The 17037-nt window shown below is 37.8% G+C and overlaps 1 protein-coding gene across 8 annotated transcripts; it reads right to left on the minus strand.

The window, feature by feature from the left end:
* Positions 1-1313: 1313 nt before the first annotated feature.
* Positions 1314-16357, minus strand: LOC141778748 (cell adhesion molecule CEACAM5-like). 8 transcript variants are annotated; one of them, XM_074653173.1, is made up of 14 exons: positions 16175-16356; positions 15206-15526; positions 14088-14366; positions 12378-12644; positions 11658-11936; positions 11216-11482; positions 10221-10499; positions 9760-10029; positions 8332-8604; positions 7890-8141; positions 7565-7670; positions 6965-7011; positions 6164-6204; positions 1314-3371 (listed from the first exon to the last, which is right to left on the minus strand). In XM_074653173.1, the coding sequence occupies exons 1-14, from the start codon at positions 16218-16220 to the stop codon at positions 3285-3287; spliced, it is 2814 nt and encodes a 937-aa protein (XP_074509274.1). In that variant the 5' UTR covers positions 16221-16356; the 3' UTR covers positions 1314-3284. The 8 variants fall into 8 exon arrangements, with proteins under 8 accessions (XP_074509274.1, XP_074509273.1, XP_074509272.1 ...); XM_074653172.1 differs by having other exon boundaries at positions 1314-3384; positions 16175-16355; XM_074653171.1 differs by having other exon boundaries at positions 1314-3387; positions 16175-16354.
* Positions 16358-17037: the final 680 nt, after the last annotated feature.

Genomic DNA, 17037 nt, shown 5'->3' on the forward strand with positions numbered 1-17037 from the left:
CGGACCAAAAATCATGAAAACCACCCCTTAATATATACCTTAATTGAAAAACTATGACATTTTAACATATAAATTAAGGGGTGCTTTTCATGCTGTTTGTTCAGTTTAAAATGTTTTTTTTACCAATGGAATGGTGAATATAATCCATTAAAAATACCATGATATATTACAATGCATTCATTTATCCATTAAGTATCTCTTTAAAATACCTTTAAAAATACCTCAATTTCATAAATGTTAATAGGTAAATTAATTGCATTTTAAGGTAAAAAACTAAGGGATTCAGTTTGATAGTGATTAAAGTGTTAAGTTTGTGTTTAGTAAGTTAAGTTTGTAAAACAATACTTCCTTAAAATGCAGGTGAGATAAACCATATGTGTGTAACTCACAAGGAATTTGATCTTTACTAATGAGTAACTGACGGGGGAGGGGAAATGTGGCCAAACATTCATTCATTAGCTCGGGTAAGGAGACATTGTTTTCATCTAAAAAAAAAGTGACTAACTAAAATAGAACTTGTGTGTGCAGTCTGACAGCATTGATCTGGCTGAGTAAATGTGGAGCCTTTAACTGAAGCCTCGCTCTTTAAATACACATTTACAACTGAGAAAAACACTTTTCACTTGCCATACTTGTTATTTAGATACAATGAATCTGTTCTACATCTGTCTACTTAAAACAGCTATAATCAAAATTTTGTATACTAGAAATGTATTAAATGACAACGAATCACATCAATCTGCTGCTCTGCTCAGCTTTACAGAACTTTATAGTGAGTTTCAGCTCATTGTTTAGCTCTTCGACCCACAACTTTACTGTTTTGGTTCACCCTCACCTCTCTCGTAGCCTAGCGCTGTCAAACGGTTTGGATTTACTTATTATTTTAGTGTGTTCAGGAAAGAATTTGAGTCAACACTCTTGATTTAGACCTTGCCCATGGTGTTACCATCTCCAATACTAATACCCAGTGCTTGAAGTGGGCCGGTATTCACCGGTACGCAGTACCGGCACTTCTGCATTTTACTCCTTGGTGTACCATGACTTTTTCTTGCACACCGGCACTTCTCACAAGCTGCTGGTACTCGGTACTCTCTACCATATCAGGTTCTCTGGGAGATTCATAATGGCAATTCATAACGGCGTAACGGCAGCATTTTTGTGCCACGCCTCATAAGCCGTATGAACATAAAAACTTTGTGGAGAGCATCTGTGATCGAGCAGACACACGGCACGGAGGAGGGGGTTGAGAGCGAGGGTGTTGTAATTTATCAATACAGTGTTCACGCCAATTCTGTAAAATAATTAGGGAACTGTTCGTCAAGACTTTTTTTTTATTTGTGAACAAATATAATTCAACATTATTTAAAAGTTTTGATTTACAGAATATGATTTTATAGTACAAACATTTCCAGAAGAATTAAATGTTCAGACGAAGGCTGTGATATGTGCAAATAATAAAATAATAATTTAATTTGTAATAATAATGGTCCAAAATATTGTAAAATTGCATAGTTTTGAGTCAGAAACCTTAACATTTTCTTTAGGTAGGACCCCCAAACTCAACATCTCCAAGTAGGTTTTATTCCCTGTATAAATCCATAATGTGTCTCTTTATTCTGCTGCATAATATATGTAGGAGCATCCTGACTGGGACAATGCTCCTAAAACCTGAATGAGACCCTACTATAGGCTACAAATAACACAGGAAAGCACTTTAACTATTAACTATAAACACACTACCTTAACCCTATAATGTTCCAGTTGGAATATTATTGGAGTATTAAAGGCCTACTATAGAAGATGCATATAGCCCTAGTATAATGATAGCAATAAAATCTCAACTGATTATGTATAACAAGCTTAAAGAAATAATGAATAAATAGGAAAAAGAGATTGCTGATATTGGTGGATACACACACCCACATGTGAATAAAAGGGAGTACTAGCTTTTTTCCACTTTTCCACTACTATTAATACCAAACATAACTGCTTTATTAACCTCAAGGTGAACTACCCCATCACACAGTGTGATGAAACCTGTCAGTGCAAACATACTGCATTTAATGCCTTAGAATAATGATTCAGTCCACAACGTGTAATGTGTAATTGACAAATGTCTTCATAAAAGTTGGGTTATGTACAGGATTTGAGAAGTCACACTGTAAGTGTATGAGAAACTGTAGATGTACTTCTACTTCTCCTTGCTATGTTTGACTTCTTTGAAGTACTTCCCTGTTGGCTCGAGGCCTTTCAGAGAGATATGCTGACAGGTAAAGCACCCTAATCATTTTATCACATGATTACTTGCAGGAAAAGATTGAGATATTTCTTATAGGCCACAGTTTCGACATGCCTGTTGGACTGACTTCAAGACTTAAAGTATTTATTATACCTGTACATATTAATCAATAACCATATAACTTTGCCTATCAACTTTTGTTCTTACTATGGTTTACGTGGAGCTGGAGAGAAACATATAGCTTCATTCTCCATGGTAGCGTTTTGGAGTATTGTGGATGCAGACCTCCCCTTTGTGATAACATCAAGTTTAACTTTATCATTATGTAATTAAATTACAATGATGCATATCTCTATTTATCTTTCCCCTGTTCCTTTGGACCAACAGATAACATAAATCTTTCCACCACTGCAAGGTCATTATAGTCCACTATTAAACTGACCAATAAACAAGCTCAAGGTGTATTCATACCCTGTAAAAATACCTATCAAGGTAAATTAGATATTTTTAAACAACCAATGTTTTTCATTTTGTAAGATGAGAAATAAATATTAATCTATAAATCACAAGATGTAAAACTGGAATCACACAGTATACATGTGGATCAAATATGACACCACACCAGTGTCAAACATTATGCCCAAGCTCAGATATTTGCACTTTGCATTGACTGTACACATACAGTACAAACAGAGAAAGCTATTATGGGGTGAATGCAAGCTAGTAGGCCATCATTGTTGTCCTCAGTCACAAACTGGTTGATTATTAACCACTGATAAAGTGCTTTGACTAAGTAAACTCAAGTCCAAATTAGTTCTCGAAAAAGGAACTGAGATAGGAGTGCAGGTTTCTCTAACACATGTCAGCTGCTTCTGGCCTCCAGTCTAACCTCAACAGGTGATCCATCATATCCAGTGAGGTCATTTCTTGCGAACTTGAGCGTAAACTTCTGCGCCGTTAGCATCAGGCTGAGGAGCTGTCCTCTTCATTCGCTGCAGGTGGACATCATAGGTAGGAGGGGAGGATGCTGCAGCACGGCTGTTGTTCACTCGGACCTCAGCGTAGTCTGATGTGTTACTTGGTAACCCCAGCTGGACTGTCCCACCATCTTTTTTATGGAAAACACTGATATCGGCATAGTTCAGCTCCTCAAAAAGAAAAAGTGAGGGAAAAAAATATTAGATTTTACAGTTATAACACCTCAGATGAAAGCAGTTAAACAGATTAATATTAAAAAAAAAGAAGCACGGCCATAAACAAGAAAAACTGCTTTGATCTGTTGAGGTTAAGTTTCTCTATCGTGTCAACTGAAAATCTTTTTCCTGGATCAAAGTCTGATGTTGAGCTCTGTGGTAAACACAGATAACGCTCCAAACACATGTAAACACACATCTGATAGATGGAGGGAGGAATTCTCTTCGAATCAAACTAAACAAACCTGATCACAGACTGGCCACTAATGTATAATTAGATTTTGCAGATCATTTGAAACTTACTATTTTATTATTACTATTTTTTTTTACTAATATCACTGTGCACCATACAGCGGGTAAAATAAGTATTGAACACGTCACCATTTTTCTCAGTAAATATATTTCCAAAGCTGCCTTTGACATGAAATTTTCACCAGATGTTGGTAACAACCCAAGTAATCCATACATACAAAGAAACAAAAACAAATAAGTTCAGAAATTAAGTAATGTGTAATAATGTGAAATGACACAGGGAAAAAGTATTGAACACATGAAGAAAGGGAGGTGCAAAAAGGCATGGAAAGCCAAGACAACAGCTGAAATCTATTAGTAATTATAAAGCAATCCGGCCCCATATCAGTGCAAATTAATATCAGCTGGTTCAGTCCCAACTGATGGCCTATAAAAAGGTGTGTCATTACCAAGGTGTCACACAAGAAAAATCTCATGATGGGTAAAAGCAAAGAGCTCTCTCAAGACCTTCGCAACCTTATTGTTGCAAAACATACTGATGACATTGGTTACGGACGCATTTCTAAACTTCTGAATGTTCCAGTAAGCACTGTTGGGGCCATAATCCGGATGTGGAAAGAACATCATTTCACCTTAAACTGGCCACAACCAGGTGCTCCTCGCAAGATTTCTGACAGAGGAGTGAAAATAATTATCAGAAGAGTTGTCCAAGAGCCAAGGACCACTTGTGGAGCGCTTCAGAAAGACCTGGAATTAGCAGGTACAATTGTTTCAAAGAAATCAATAAGTAATGCACTCAACGGCCATGGCCTGTATGCACGCTCACCACGCAAGACTCCATTGCTAAAAGAAAAGCATGTTGAAGCTCGTTTAAAGTTTGCTGCACAACATTTGGACAAGCCTGTGGAATACTGGGAGAATATAGTCTGGTCAGATGAGAGCAAAATTGAACTCTTTGGATGCCATAATACACACCATGTTTGGAGGACAAATGGCACTGCACATCACCCTAAAAACACCATACCAACAGTGAAGTTTGGAGGTGGGAACATCATGGTGTGGGGCTGCTTTTCAGCATACGGTACTGGCAAACTTCACATAATTGAAGGAAGGATGAATGGAAAAATGTACCGAGACATTCTTGATAAAAAATCTGCTGCCATCTACCAGGATGATCATCATCACCATCCTGGTAGATGGCAGCAGATTATTATGATTTCAATTGTACCTGCTAATTCCAGGTCTTTCTGAAACTCTCCACAAGCGGTCCTTGGCTCTTGGACAACTCTTCTGATAATTATTTTCACTCCTTTGTCAGAAATCTTGCAAGGAGCACCTGGTTATGGCCAGTTTATGGTGAAATGATGTTCTTTCCACATCCGGATTATGGCCCCAACAGTGCTTACTGGAACATTCAGAAGTTTAGAAATGCGTCCGTAACCAATGTCATCAGTATGTTTTGCAACAATAAGGTTGCGAAGGTCTTGCGAGAGCTCTTTGCTTTTACTCTTCATGGTATGTTTCTTGTGTGACACCTTGGTATTGAGACACCTTTTTATAGGCCATCAGTTGGGACTGAACCAGCTGATATTAATTTGCACTGATATGGGGCCGGATTGCTTTATAATTACTAATAGATTTCAGCTGTTGTCTTGGCTTTCCATGCCTTTTTGCACCTCCCTTTCTTCATGTGTTCAATACTTTTTCCCTGTGTCATTTCACATCATTACACATTACTTAATTTCTGAACTTATTTGTTTTTGTTTCTTTGTATGTATGGATTACTTGGGTTGTTACCAACATCTGGTGAAAATTTCATGTCAAAGGCAGCTTTGGAAATATATTTACTGAGAAAAATGGTGACGTGTTCAATACTTATTTTACCCGCTGTATGTGATAAAATCATCTATTTTAATTGTAACCTTGACTTATATAACCTCACTTATTTATTCCTTCAGAATCTCATGTTTTAGTTCATGGATGTCTCACGACTTTTATTAAACATAAGTCCAAAGACGATTAATCCATCATCACTTGTATTCACATACATGTAAGCACAGTTATACTGCCATTTGTCTAGGCAATATGGGCATACATGAGAATCATTTAGATATTGAGTTTGGCATGTAAACATGTTCCCCGATTACTTGCGCAACCAGAGGCCTGTACTACGAAGAAAGTTGAACATACCCAGGGTATATTTTCATATTTTCTCAACTAACCCTAATAACAGCGATCATGATAAGCGGTCCTACAATGAAACTTATGTAACTTATGCTGCACACCTAACCTGCTCTGGAGCAGGTTAGGTGTGCAGCATAAGTTACCATGGCGATCTACCCTGGTAAGAAGTGAACCGCCGTCGTAGATCTGAAAACCCAGGGTTAAACCGGAAGTTACCTTGCTAACCCAAAATCCTGCTTCGTAGTACAGGCCTCTGGTTTCGCTGAGTAACCTGGTTATTACTGATGACTTTTACCTGATTTCCTGAGTATGCGGTGTTGTCCTGGCCTTCACCTCCTTTAAAAAATGAGAAATAAAAAATGCTTAGAATTATTTAAAGGCATACTATGCAGGAATTGTCACTTACTGTTTGTACACAACATTCCCCCTCCTCCACCCAGCTCAATGACACCAGAAGCGCATGTCCTCTGACTGCAGCATCACATACTGCAGCGAAAGTGAAAGCCAACCCCAGATTCACTCTTGTTTTGGAAAAAGATTTATCCGCTAGGCGCTTCACCTCCCTAAATTTGTGTTTTTGTTCTGTGCTTGCGCTTTTCGTAGCTTCCTCTTGGATGCGTGCTTGCCCATGCGTAGGGGCTACACACCCAGTACCCAAATCTGACACCCAGAAACGTCCCGTATAGGGCTGTGTATTGGCAAGAATCTGTGGATTCAGTACATATCATGATACAGGGGTAACGATGTTCCCTGTGAAAATCGCCATGCCAGTTTTTCCTCGCCAAAATGTAGTGACCTTTAGAGCGTTATTTAGCCTCCTTCTCTTCTAGTATGACATGCTTGGTACCAATGGATTCCTTAGGTTTTCTCGTTTCATATGATGGCAGTAACTTTAACTCTAGCTTTGAAACTGAAAACCCGCTACAACCTCTGAATGATCGAATAGCAGCTGGGGCCAACGGCGGACCATCGGATTCTAAAGACGTTAATTAAAAATCAATATAGTGTTTAGGAGAATCGATACAGTATCGCATAACATAATATCGCGATACACAAAAACATATACAATACACACATACACACATAATACACGTACCGGTTCTGGTGGTAGTGTTTTGAATAAAGAGTTTTTTCGGCTTCTTTCTGTTAAGAGAGGTAAAAAGTCATTAGTATGTAAATTAGACATTAGACAGGCATTATCTGTGTTTCTGCTTTAGTCCAAAATGTATTTTTTAAGAATGACTTTCAAATAATGATTTTAAGTTTTACCAGCATACATTTAAAAGACTTTCCTCAAACAGGGTTAGGTACTGTCAGGGTTTCATAACACAGATGACAAAGTTTGAACTTATGTTGAGCTACATAATCCATCAAAGTGTAATATTTATACCTGACAACAACAAAATGTTAAACTGAAGTTGCACAGTGTTGAGGTGTAGCTCCACTGTGAAATAACACTAAAGATTTAGAGTTAAAGCATAAGTCAGGCATAGGGCTATATGGATAATATATAACAAAAGCAGCGCATTGGCAAGTGACCCTTTGTTGAACATCAACCTTTTGTAGGTTGAGTAAACAAAGGTTTACTGTCACCGACTGATTCTAGTTCCGCATTTTCCATGTATTGACTCTCCTATCATTTCAGATCCTTCCACTTCCTCCTGCCTGGTCTCTGAGTCGAGCTTTTTTCACTTACTTTTTTTTATAAATATAATACCCTCCACCAGCTACTGCAGAAAGTATTACTAAACACGCGATAACTATTCCAGCAATGGCACCAGCTGAAAGACCTCCATTCCCGTCTGAAATGAAACAGAAAAAATAACAAGTGGAGTTTTAGATTTCAAGACATTGCTGTCTCATGAACTTAAAACAAATCTACCACTTTTAGTTGGTGGAATGAATCTGTAAGAAACATCTTTAGGAAGCCTGCTACTCTTCAGATTATCAGTATAGCACTGTGGGATAATAGCAATGTTCAAGAGTATCAACAAAATCTGCAATCAACACCATCTTGGTACCTGTGACAGTCAGTCCGTGGGCCGCGGATGATGATGTTCTCTTAGTTATATTATTCATCACTTCACAGGTGTAGTTTCCACTGTCAGAAGGTTCAGTGTTGTTTTTAGTATAAACAGCAGAATAGTGTATCTTTTTCCCATTCAGTGTCCAGGTGTAACTAGCAGGTACAGACTCAGCAGAGCAGGTTAATGTTAAGGTCTCTTTCGAATGAATCTCATTTGGACCGCTGATTTGAACATTGTCTGGTCCATCTGAAAAACAGATATTTGTAAAGTTCTTACAGCAGCACAGATAATAAAGAATCTAAACTTGTTTAACACTTGACTTAAAAATCTGAAATAGTGTGTTACACACCTACAAACAACACATCTCAATAGTAGGAAACACTTATTTTTAGGGCACTCATCATTTTGAACAGTAAATGTACAGTTTGTTACCTACAGTAAACATCCATGGTGAAACTAGCTTCATCGTTGCTGACGGGGTTGCTGACATTACAGGAATATTCTCCATCGTCTTGTTTATTCAGACTGCTAAAAGACAGCACTCTGTTATTGTCGTGAAGGGTCATGTTTACAGCCGGGATCAGATCTGAGCCTCCCTTCATCCACTTTCTGGTAAACACAGAGCCAGCAGCATCACAGGTTAAGTTGACCGAGTTCCCCTCAATTGTCAGGTTTGTTGACGATGTAATTGAAGCATCAGATATTCTCTCTGTTGGGCAAAAGATTGTTTGAAAAATATGAAAACAGGAACAAAAGTAACTGAGTTACTGAGAGTTAACTGAGGAAATAAATATAAAGGAACTTGTAAGAGGAAAAGATAACTACCGTTACGTTAATCATGTATATGACATTCCAAGTGTCGGACTGTCCACACTCAGTTATGTTAACATTTACAGGTTTGAATAACTTATACCTCAGACATATCATCTATATGAGTGGAACACAAGATTGAGTATTTAGATAGTGTGACAGTTCAACACTGACTAACGGAGACGAAAATGTTTCATTAAAACAACAAGATTTAACAATTGACTCAAAACAGTCGACAGCTGCAGGACCTTTGACCTTCGTCATGTAATGTGCTTTTGATCCAATGTCATTTTCTCAAAGTTTGACCACAATTGTTAATGGAGCATGACATCCATAAACACAACATAGTCACTGTTGAAGTTGATGGAGCAAACATTTGGGTTACACATGCAGAACATACAGAGCAACATTTGGAGTCATGTTTCTGTCCACCTGGTGAATGTTAGTCTAATATTCATTCTTCTTTTAATTCAGATTTTGTTTCCACCAACTCCTGAGGGAAATATCTGTCTCTCTAGCTGCTAAATGATCCACTATGTTCATAAGCTAGTTTCTAACTGTGTGTATCTGCGGTCTGGTTTTTGCCGAAAACAATGCTATGAGAGGGAACCAAAACAGTCAAGCTGCGGTTCCGGAAAACCAAAAAAATGAGCTGAAAGATACTAAAATGGTTGACAGAACATTGATTATAGCTGCTTTGAATAATAGGCTGAAATAAGTTGTATCTTAACATATCGTGTATGCAAATTGCTGAATGGAAGTTACGTTTTTATACTGTATAACCTTTTCTAATCAGACTTTGCCTGCAATATTAAGCAATACAATGTTGAATACAAAGGTGCTTTGTGTTTTTGTATCACTTATTTTCCTGCATTTCCGAATATTATACAAGTAATGTTTTATGTGTCTGTCTTTTATTATTATTATTAAATATTAACATACACTGTTTGGAGTAAACAATTTGTCAATACAGATTATGCACATGGAGCCTTAAGTGCCATCTTTCTGACCAATATCACTACTATATCCACTAAACCTCATAATTCCAACTCACCCAGTACAACAGAGACAACGGACGGCTGAGACTTTTCATATCTCATAGTTTTGTTGTTAAAGGCCTGACAGCTGTAGTTCCCACTCTGACTCATCTGAATGTTCATCAGTCTGAGCTCTGGTTCAGTATCAGACAGCAGGTTTCCATTCAGAAACCACTGAAACTGGGCAGAAGGTATGGAGACAGCTGAGCACATCAGGCTGATGTCTGACCCTTCAACATAGTGCTCTTGTGACGGAGATATTATCAAATTAATATTTTCTGGGCCATCTACAGTGTGCAGCATATGGGGAGTAAAAAACAAATCAAAAAATGACCTAAAAGTAAAGTTGGCAACTTGAAAGAAATGCAACAAAACATGCAGCTTCGCTCAGTGTGAAGCGTCATGATACCATCAGATTTGAAGCATACATGCATGTAGTGATGGATAAAGAGTATGCACATATAATTTAATAACTCACAGTTGATGGTGAGGTTTACTGGATCACTGGTGCCATTGCTTACAGGATTAAACACATGACACCTGAATGGTCCCTGGTCATAGCGGGTCACACTGACTATAGTGAGAGTGGAGCCTCCATCAGTGAACTGAACTCTGTCACTTTCTGTAACCTCAGAGCTGCTGTTCAGCCAGAGGAAAGAGAGGAAGAGTCCAGAGGAGGCGCAGGACAGACTGACAGAGCTGTTGAACTCCAACAAGTCTGTTGTGTTTGAAGTTACCACAACATTGGCAACACGCTCTGTGGGTGAAACACAGTGGTTTTATATTGGCCACCTTTCTTGTCTAAGAAAGCTAACATTGTTCAGTAGAGTGGAGCAATGTGGAGAGTGGGAATGAATCCCATATGAATGATGAGTAGTAATGTCTAGACGTACAAGGTTTGTATGCGAGTTGGACATAGACATGTAGTCAAGAGAATATTTATTTTGTTTAACTATTATATCTTCTGCTATCCGTTGTCTAGTGCTTGGTACGATATTTAACCAGTGTTGGCTGACCTTACGTGTTTAAACTTAAAAGTAATTGTTAGCCCAACAATCAGCCTGAATGGCAATTTCATTATTAATAACTCCAAAACTAATGTGAGAGGTGACAGGTGATATAGTCTTTGACCAGATTAGATTACTGTGAAGATATTGCAGTCACTGCAAATAATGTGCATTTACCTATTGAATGTGTTTAACTGATCGTCCTCAATGTGTGTATTAGTTATATTTGCAAGCCACAACTTTTGCTGTGCTATTGGCCACTCCAGGAGTACGACCGCAAACATTTTTCATTCTGAGCCTCAATTGTCTCTGTACAAGCAAAACGTATGTAAGTATTGGTTCTCTTTGTTCCACAAATGTTTAGCGGGACATTTTCTTGATATTTAAGAAAGTTTTATCTGATACCATCACAGGTGCATCCCATTTTTTAATCCATATTTCTTTGCACAAAACCTTTTAAACTTACTCAGTACAGAGATGGCTGCAGGCTGAGAAGTTATATATCTCATAGTTTTGCTGTTAAAGGCCCGACAGCTGTAGTTCCCACTCTGACTCATCTGAATGTTCATCAGTCTGAGCTCTGGTCCAGTATCAGACAGCAGGTTTCCATTCAGAAACCACTGAAACTGGGCAGAAGGTCTGGAGACAGCTGAGCACATCAGGCTGATGTCTGACCCTTCAACATAGTGCTCTTGTGACGGAGATATTATCAAATTCATATTTTCTGGGCCATCTACAGTGTGCAGCATATGGGGAGTAAAAAAAAAAAAGTAAAGTTAGCAGCTTGAAGAAAATGCAACAAGACATGCAGCTTCGCTCAGTGTGAAGCCTCATGATACCATCTGATTTGAAGCATACATGCATGTAGTGATGGATAAAGAGTATGCACATATAAGTTAATAACTCACAGTTGATGGTGAGGTTTACTGGATCACTGGTGCCATTGCTTACAGGATTAAACACATGACACCTGAATGGTCCCTGGTCGTAGCGGGTCACACTGACTATAGTGAGAGTGGAGCCTCCATCAGAGAGCTGAACTCTGTCACTTTCTGTAACCTCAGAGCTGCTGTTCAGCCAGAGGAAAGAGAGGAAGGTTCCAGAGGAGGAGCAGGACAGACTAACAGAACTGTTGAACTCCAACAAGTCTGTTGTGTTCGAAGTTACCACAACATTGGCAACACGCTCTGTGGGTGAAACACAGTGGTTTTATACTGGCCACCTTTCTTGTCTAAGAAAGTTAACACGTGACAGGGGATATAGTACTGTAAGATTACTGTAAAGATATTGCAATTACTGCAAATAATATGCATTAACATATTGAATGTGTTTAACTGATCGTCCTCAATGTGTGTATTAGTTATATTTGCAAGCCACCACTTTTGCTGTGCTACTGGCCACTCCAGGAGTACGACCACAAACATTTTCATTCTGAGCCTCAGTTGTCTCTACAAGCAAAACTTGCAGACGTATTTTGAGTGCAAACGTATTTAAGTATTGTTTCTCTTTGTTCCACAAATGTTTGGCAGGACTTTTTCTTTGTATTTAAGAAAGTTTGATCTGATACCAACACAGGTACATCTCATCTTGTTATCTATATTTCTTTGCACAAAACCTTTTAAACTTACTCAGTACAGAGATGGCTGCAGGCTGAGAAGTTACATATCTCAGAGTTTTGCTGTTAAAGGCCTGACAGCTGTAGTTCCCACTCTGACTCGTCTGAATGTTCATCAGTCTGAGCTCTGATTCAGTATCAGACTGCAGGTCTCCATTCAGAAACCACTGAAAATGGGCAGAAGGTCTGGAGTCAGCTGAGCAGGACAGGCTGATGTTTGACCCTTCCACAAAGTATTCTTGTGACGGAGATATGGTCAAATTAATATTTTCAGGGCCGTCTGATTGTAGGGCAAAACAAAAGCAAAAAGTTAGTATGCACAACTGCATTATCATATATCAAGTCACCAGAAAAAAGAAACCTTTGTAGAATGAAATGTAACAGAACAAGCTTGTAATAAACCCTTTCTAAATGAAACTGATTTAGTTGTTATTGGGCTGTAGTTTGCAGCGATGAACTGGATTCCATTAGGTTGAAAAATATGTTTCTAATTTTTGTACAACCCGTGGTGGAACAAAATAAACTATAATTACTGCCTCACGGTTGTATGTTTCCACCAACATGTCAGGTTGCAGTTTACATCTATGTCTGTCGAAAATGTCAGTTCATCATTTTATACTGTTAGACATATGTGTGAAATTGTCATAATTAGCATATGAATTCTTGAGTTATAGCCAAATAAGGTCAGAGTGACATTTGACCACCAAATTCTAATCAGTTCATCCTTGAGTCCAAGTGGACGTTTGTACCAGATGTAATGAAATTCCCTCAAGGCGTTCCTGAGATAATGCGTTCACGAGAATGGGACGGACTTGAGGTCACAGTGGCCTTGACCCTTTACCTCCAAAATATAATCAGTTCATTCTTGAGTCCAAGTGAAAGGTCTGAAAACATTTGAGGCGAGAAATAGACAATAACGTAACATAATATTGATTCATATTTGATCAGCGCGGCCTAGTTTGACCGTTTGGTCGGAGTTCGCGAGTGATTGACAGCCGGCTCTCATAGACAGCAGATGGACAGCAGACCTCAGATCAGCTTTTACTGCTTGTTTGCCTCCGGTCTGTAAAATCTTGCACATGTCGTTAGGCTTAGGAGGACACAGAGGCACATGATTTTTTTCAGGTTACCTGTTTCATGTTCTACCCAACGTATAGCGACCGTTGGTAGCGCGTTAATCAGATTTGCTCCAATCTCGCCTACTTCAGCTTTAATGCAAAATGAACACTGTAGTTTCAAGTGAAATTAGAGAAAAAAATATTTCCAGCTATACACTGACTATGTTCACATGTGTACACACAAATACAGAAAACTAAGTTTAAAACTAAGTTAACTGAGTTTGATCAGATTTTCTGACAAATTTTAGTCAGTGCGTGCTTATTATCAATTTATACGACATAATTGTGTATTACAATATATTATATGATATATATATATATATCATATTATATATTTCATCACAATATGAATTTATTGAGAGACGATAAATTATCATACTGAATTATCGCCTAGCCCTCCCTCCAGGCTTTCCTCAGATATTGCGTTCACGAGAAGATACGGACAGACGAACCGAAAACATAATGCCTCTGGCCGAGGCTGTCACTGGTGTGGACGTAGAGCAAAGCAAGGCCACTCCTCACTGAGTTGTGACAATAATCTAAACTCTCTGTTTGAATTCAGATGTTGTCAGATAAAGAACTGAGCATGTAGGTTAGTAACTCACAGCTGATGTTGAAGTAAATTGGACCACTGGTGCCATTACTGACGAGATTGAACACATGACACCTGAATGGTCCCTGGTCGTAGCGGGTCACGTTAACTATAGTGAGAGTGGAGTTTCCATCAGTGAGCTGAACTCTGTCGCTGGCTGTAACCTCAGAGCTGCCGTTCAGCCAGAGGAAAGAGAGAGCGGATCCAGAGGAGGAGCAGGACAGACGGACAGAGCTGTTGAACTCCACCAAATCTGTGCTGCTGGCAGTTACCGTTATATTGGAAACTGGCACTGTGATTGAAAAACAAAATTATTTTATATTTGCTACCACATAACAAAGATAGAGTACAAGGAAACACTGCAGTGGCTGAGAATGAATCTCACGTTGATCATGAGATGTTGAGTATTCATGGCTGCACATTGAAAGTTTACAGTATCTCCTACCACTACAAAAAGCAACACTTCTCACTTATTATTTGAAGATGATACAAAGACCAGAAAGGCAATTTGGGGCCTTTACTAAATGTGTGGCACATCAGCTTTTGTTGATTTTTGCGTCAAACTGCCACTGATTGAACTCAGTGGTATTTTCAAGCAATACTTTTTAGTGGTTGTTCTTTAGAATACATTTTCTATATAGTGTAGTCCATTTGAACGCCACAAGAAAGCATGACCATAACTTAAATCAATGTCTCTCTGATACAGTGTCAACAAAAGTTACATACAGACTATACAGGTGAACCTAAAAAACTGAAAACCTTTTAAACATAATATTTACATCAGTGCTTACCGTTATACCACAAAAAATATATTATAAAAGATATTAATTTATTCATCGGCCTCAATGGCAAAGTGCAATTATTCAAATCTAAATGCAGTTATTATAAGACTTGGAGGCTTTAAATGTCACTAACAGTGAGAAACTATCCCGACCTTGGAAACAGTAGTTTGACAAAAAATTATATTCATATCATATTATTATGTAATAATATAATATGAATTCAGGTCTCAGTATAGATCTTATTTGAAACCACTGAACATCTAAACACAATTATTTTAACTGAAATAATATTTACTCTAATATATCACTCAGCCCTGAAAGAGATGCAACATGTGAAACATTTGCTCACCATAAACGTACAGTCTTGTGTTCCCATCCTCCTGTTGTCCTCCAAATGGAGTAATGTTAACGCTGTATTCTCCACTGTCATTAAGAGTCAGATTCCTGAGCTCCAGAGATCCAGTAGACAAGAAGAAGGTGATCCTGTCTTCATACTCTGGTGCAATGTTGTTTACACCACTATAAGTGATTATATTTTTATCACCAAATTTCCAGTTCACTGATCTAAATGGTGTTTCTGGTGGAGTCAGTCTTGTGGTGAACATCACAGTCTCTCCCACAGCTCTATGCAGACGACCGTCTGGCAACAGACCAGCTCCTTTGGTTAAACCTGGAGAAGACAGTTACAGGTGTGTGAGGAACTCTTATAAGTTGAATACATTGAAAAATGGGCCAATGGGACAATATCTATGATCACAATGCAAACGAAAAAAACATAAATAACCTTTTCCATAATATATTAGTATGGATGTCTATTTATTGAAAACAAACATAACATTAAGGTGGTTGTCAATCATTAGTATTTAAAGTAGATGACATTTCTAGACCACATTATGGAAATCAAGTCTAACAAAGTGATTCAGTTAACAAGACACTAGTGGCAAATTATCTATCAGAGCAAAAACACAGTATAAAGCAGCTTAATCTATCAAAATTGTGATTCATATGATTTCTCATAAAGCTAGTCTTTTGTTAATCAAACTATTATATATATAAACAAAAAAATAGACATTTCCATATTCCCTAAACCACATGTAATAGGTCTAACTATAAATACATTCTTTGTTTAAGCAGTTCAGTTATTAGTTACGAATATGGTCTGCTATCAAGTCACAAAAGCATCGATAACAACCTCAAGATCATCTAAACTCTTTTCCAACTTCTCAACAATTAAACAAAAGTGAAGTTAAAGTATAGAAAATGCATTTTAAACACAGACAGCATAAGTTGTTCAAACTTGTAAATTAAAGATTCTTACCTGTGAAAGCTGCAGAGACGATACAAAGTAAAGGTAAAATATCCATTGATGTACCTTTGTGAGATAAAAAACAGCTGAGGAAATGTCACCCATCAAACTTTGACTGTCGAATAAATGTGTGCCTCCGGCAGCTTTAATTATACGAGTCAGTAAATCCAGAGCTACCTACGTGTTGAGTTACAAAGTGTCTGCATAATGAGACAAACCCACTGAAGCAGCAGGCATGCCCTAAAGCTGCAAGACGTCGCCCTCTAGTGGTCACATACTGATGGTTAAGGGGATTTAGTAAACAGGGTATAACTGGTTAGACTATCTAACTTTTACTCAAGAAACATTCAAAAGCTTTTAGCTCCATCTGAGATATAAAAGTCTACATATTCATTAAACTGTAATATACGTGCAGCAAAAATAGGTTAGTTGGTGTGGATCTATCAGTTATTTCTAACTTAGATAGAACTTATTAGTTGGTGAATTCAACTTTAAATTCTACAAGCAAAATTATGTGATATGAGATTTTGTCAGAAAAGTCGGAATAAGATGATTTTTTCTGTCTTCAAACTAATTAAAAGATAAATGAAGAAAATAATTAAAAAAAGGATGTTAAGGACCAGTATGCATCCATCAATAAATAAATAAATAAATAAATTATTTGATTTGGGGGCTGCAGGACAAAATTAATAAATAATTCCTGACAATGATTGATAAATTTGACTTCAGGACATCTCTGACTACATACATGCTGAAAATCAAACATTTTTAACTGTATTAATTTAGATATTTCCCAAGAAGAAAAGTCCCTAGAAGTGTATAATTCAACTTTTTCCCCTGGTCTAGTGTTAAAAAAGGTAACAGAAATTGCAATA

Source organism: Sebastes fasciatus, chromosome 12, assembly GCF_043250625.1.
Source record: "Sebastes fasciatus isolate fSebFas1 chromosome 12, fSebFas1.pri, whole genome shotgun sequence".
NCBI classification, from domain to species: Eukaryota; Metazoa; Chordata; class Actinopteri; order Perciformes; family Sebastidae; genus Sebastes; species Sebastes fasciatus.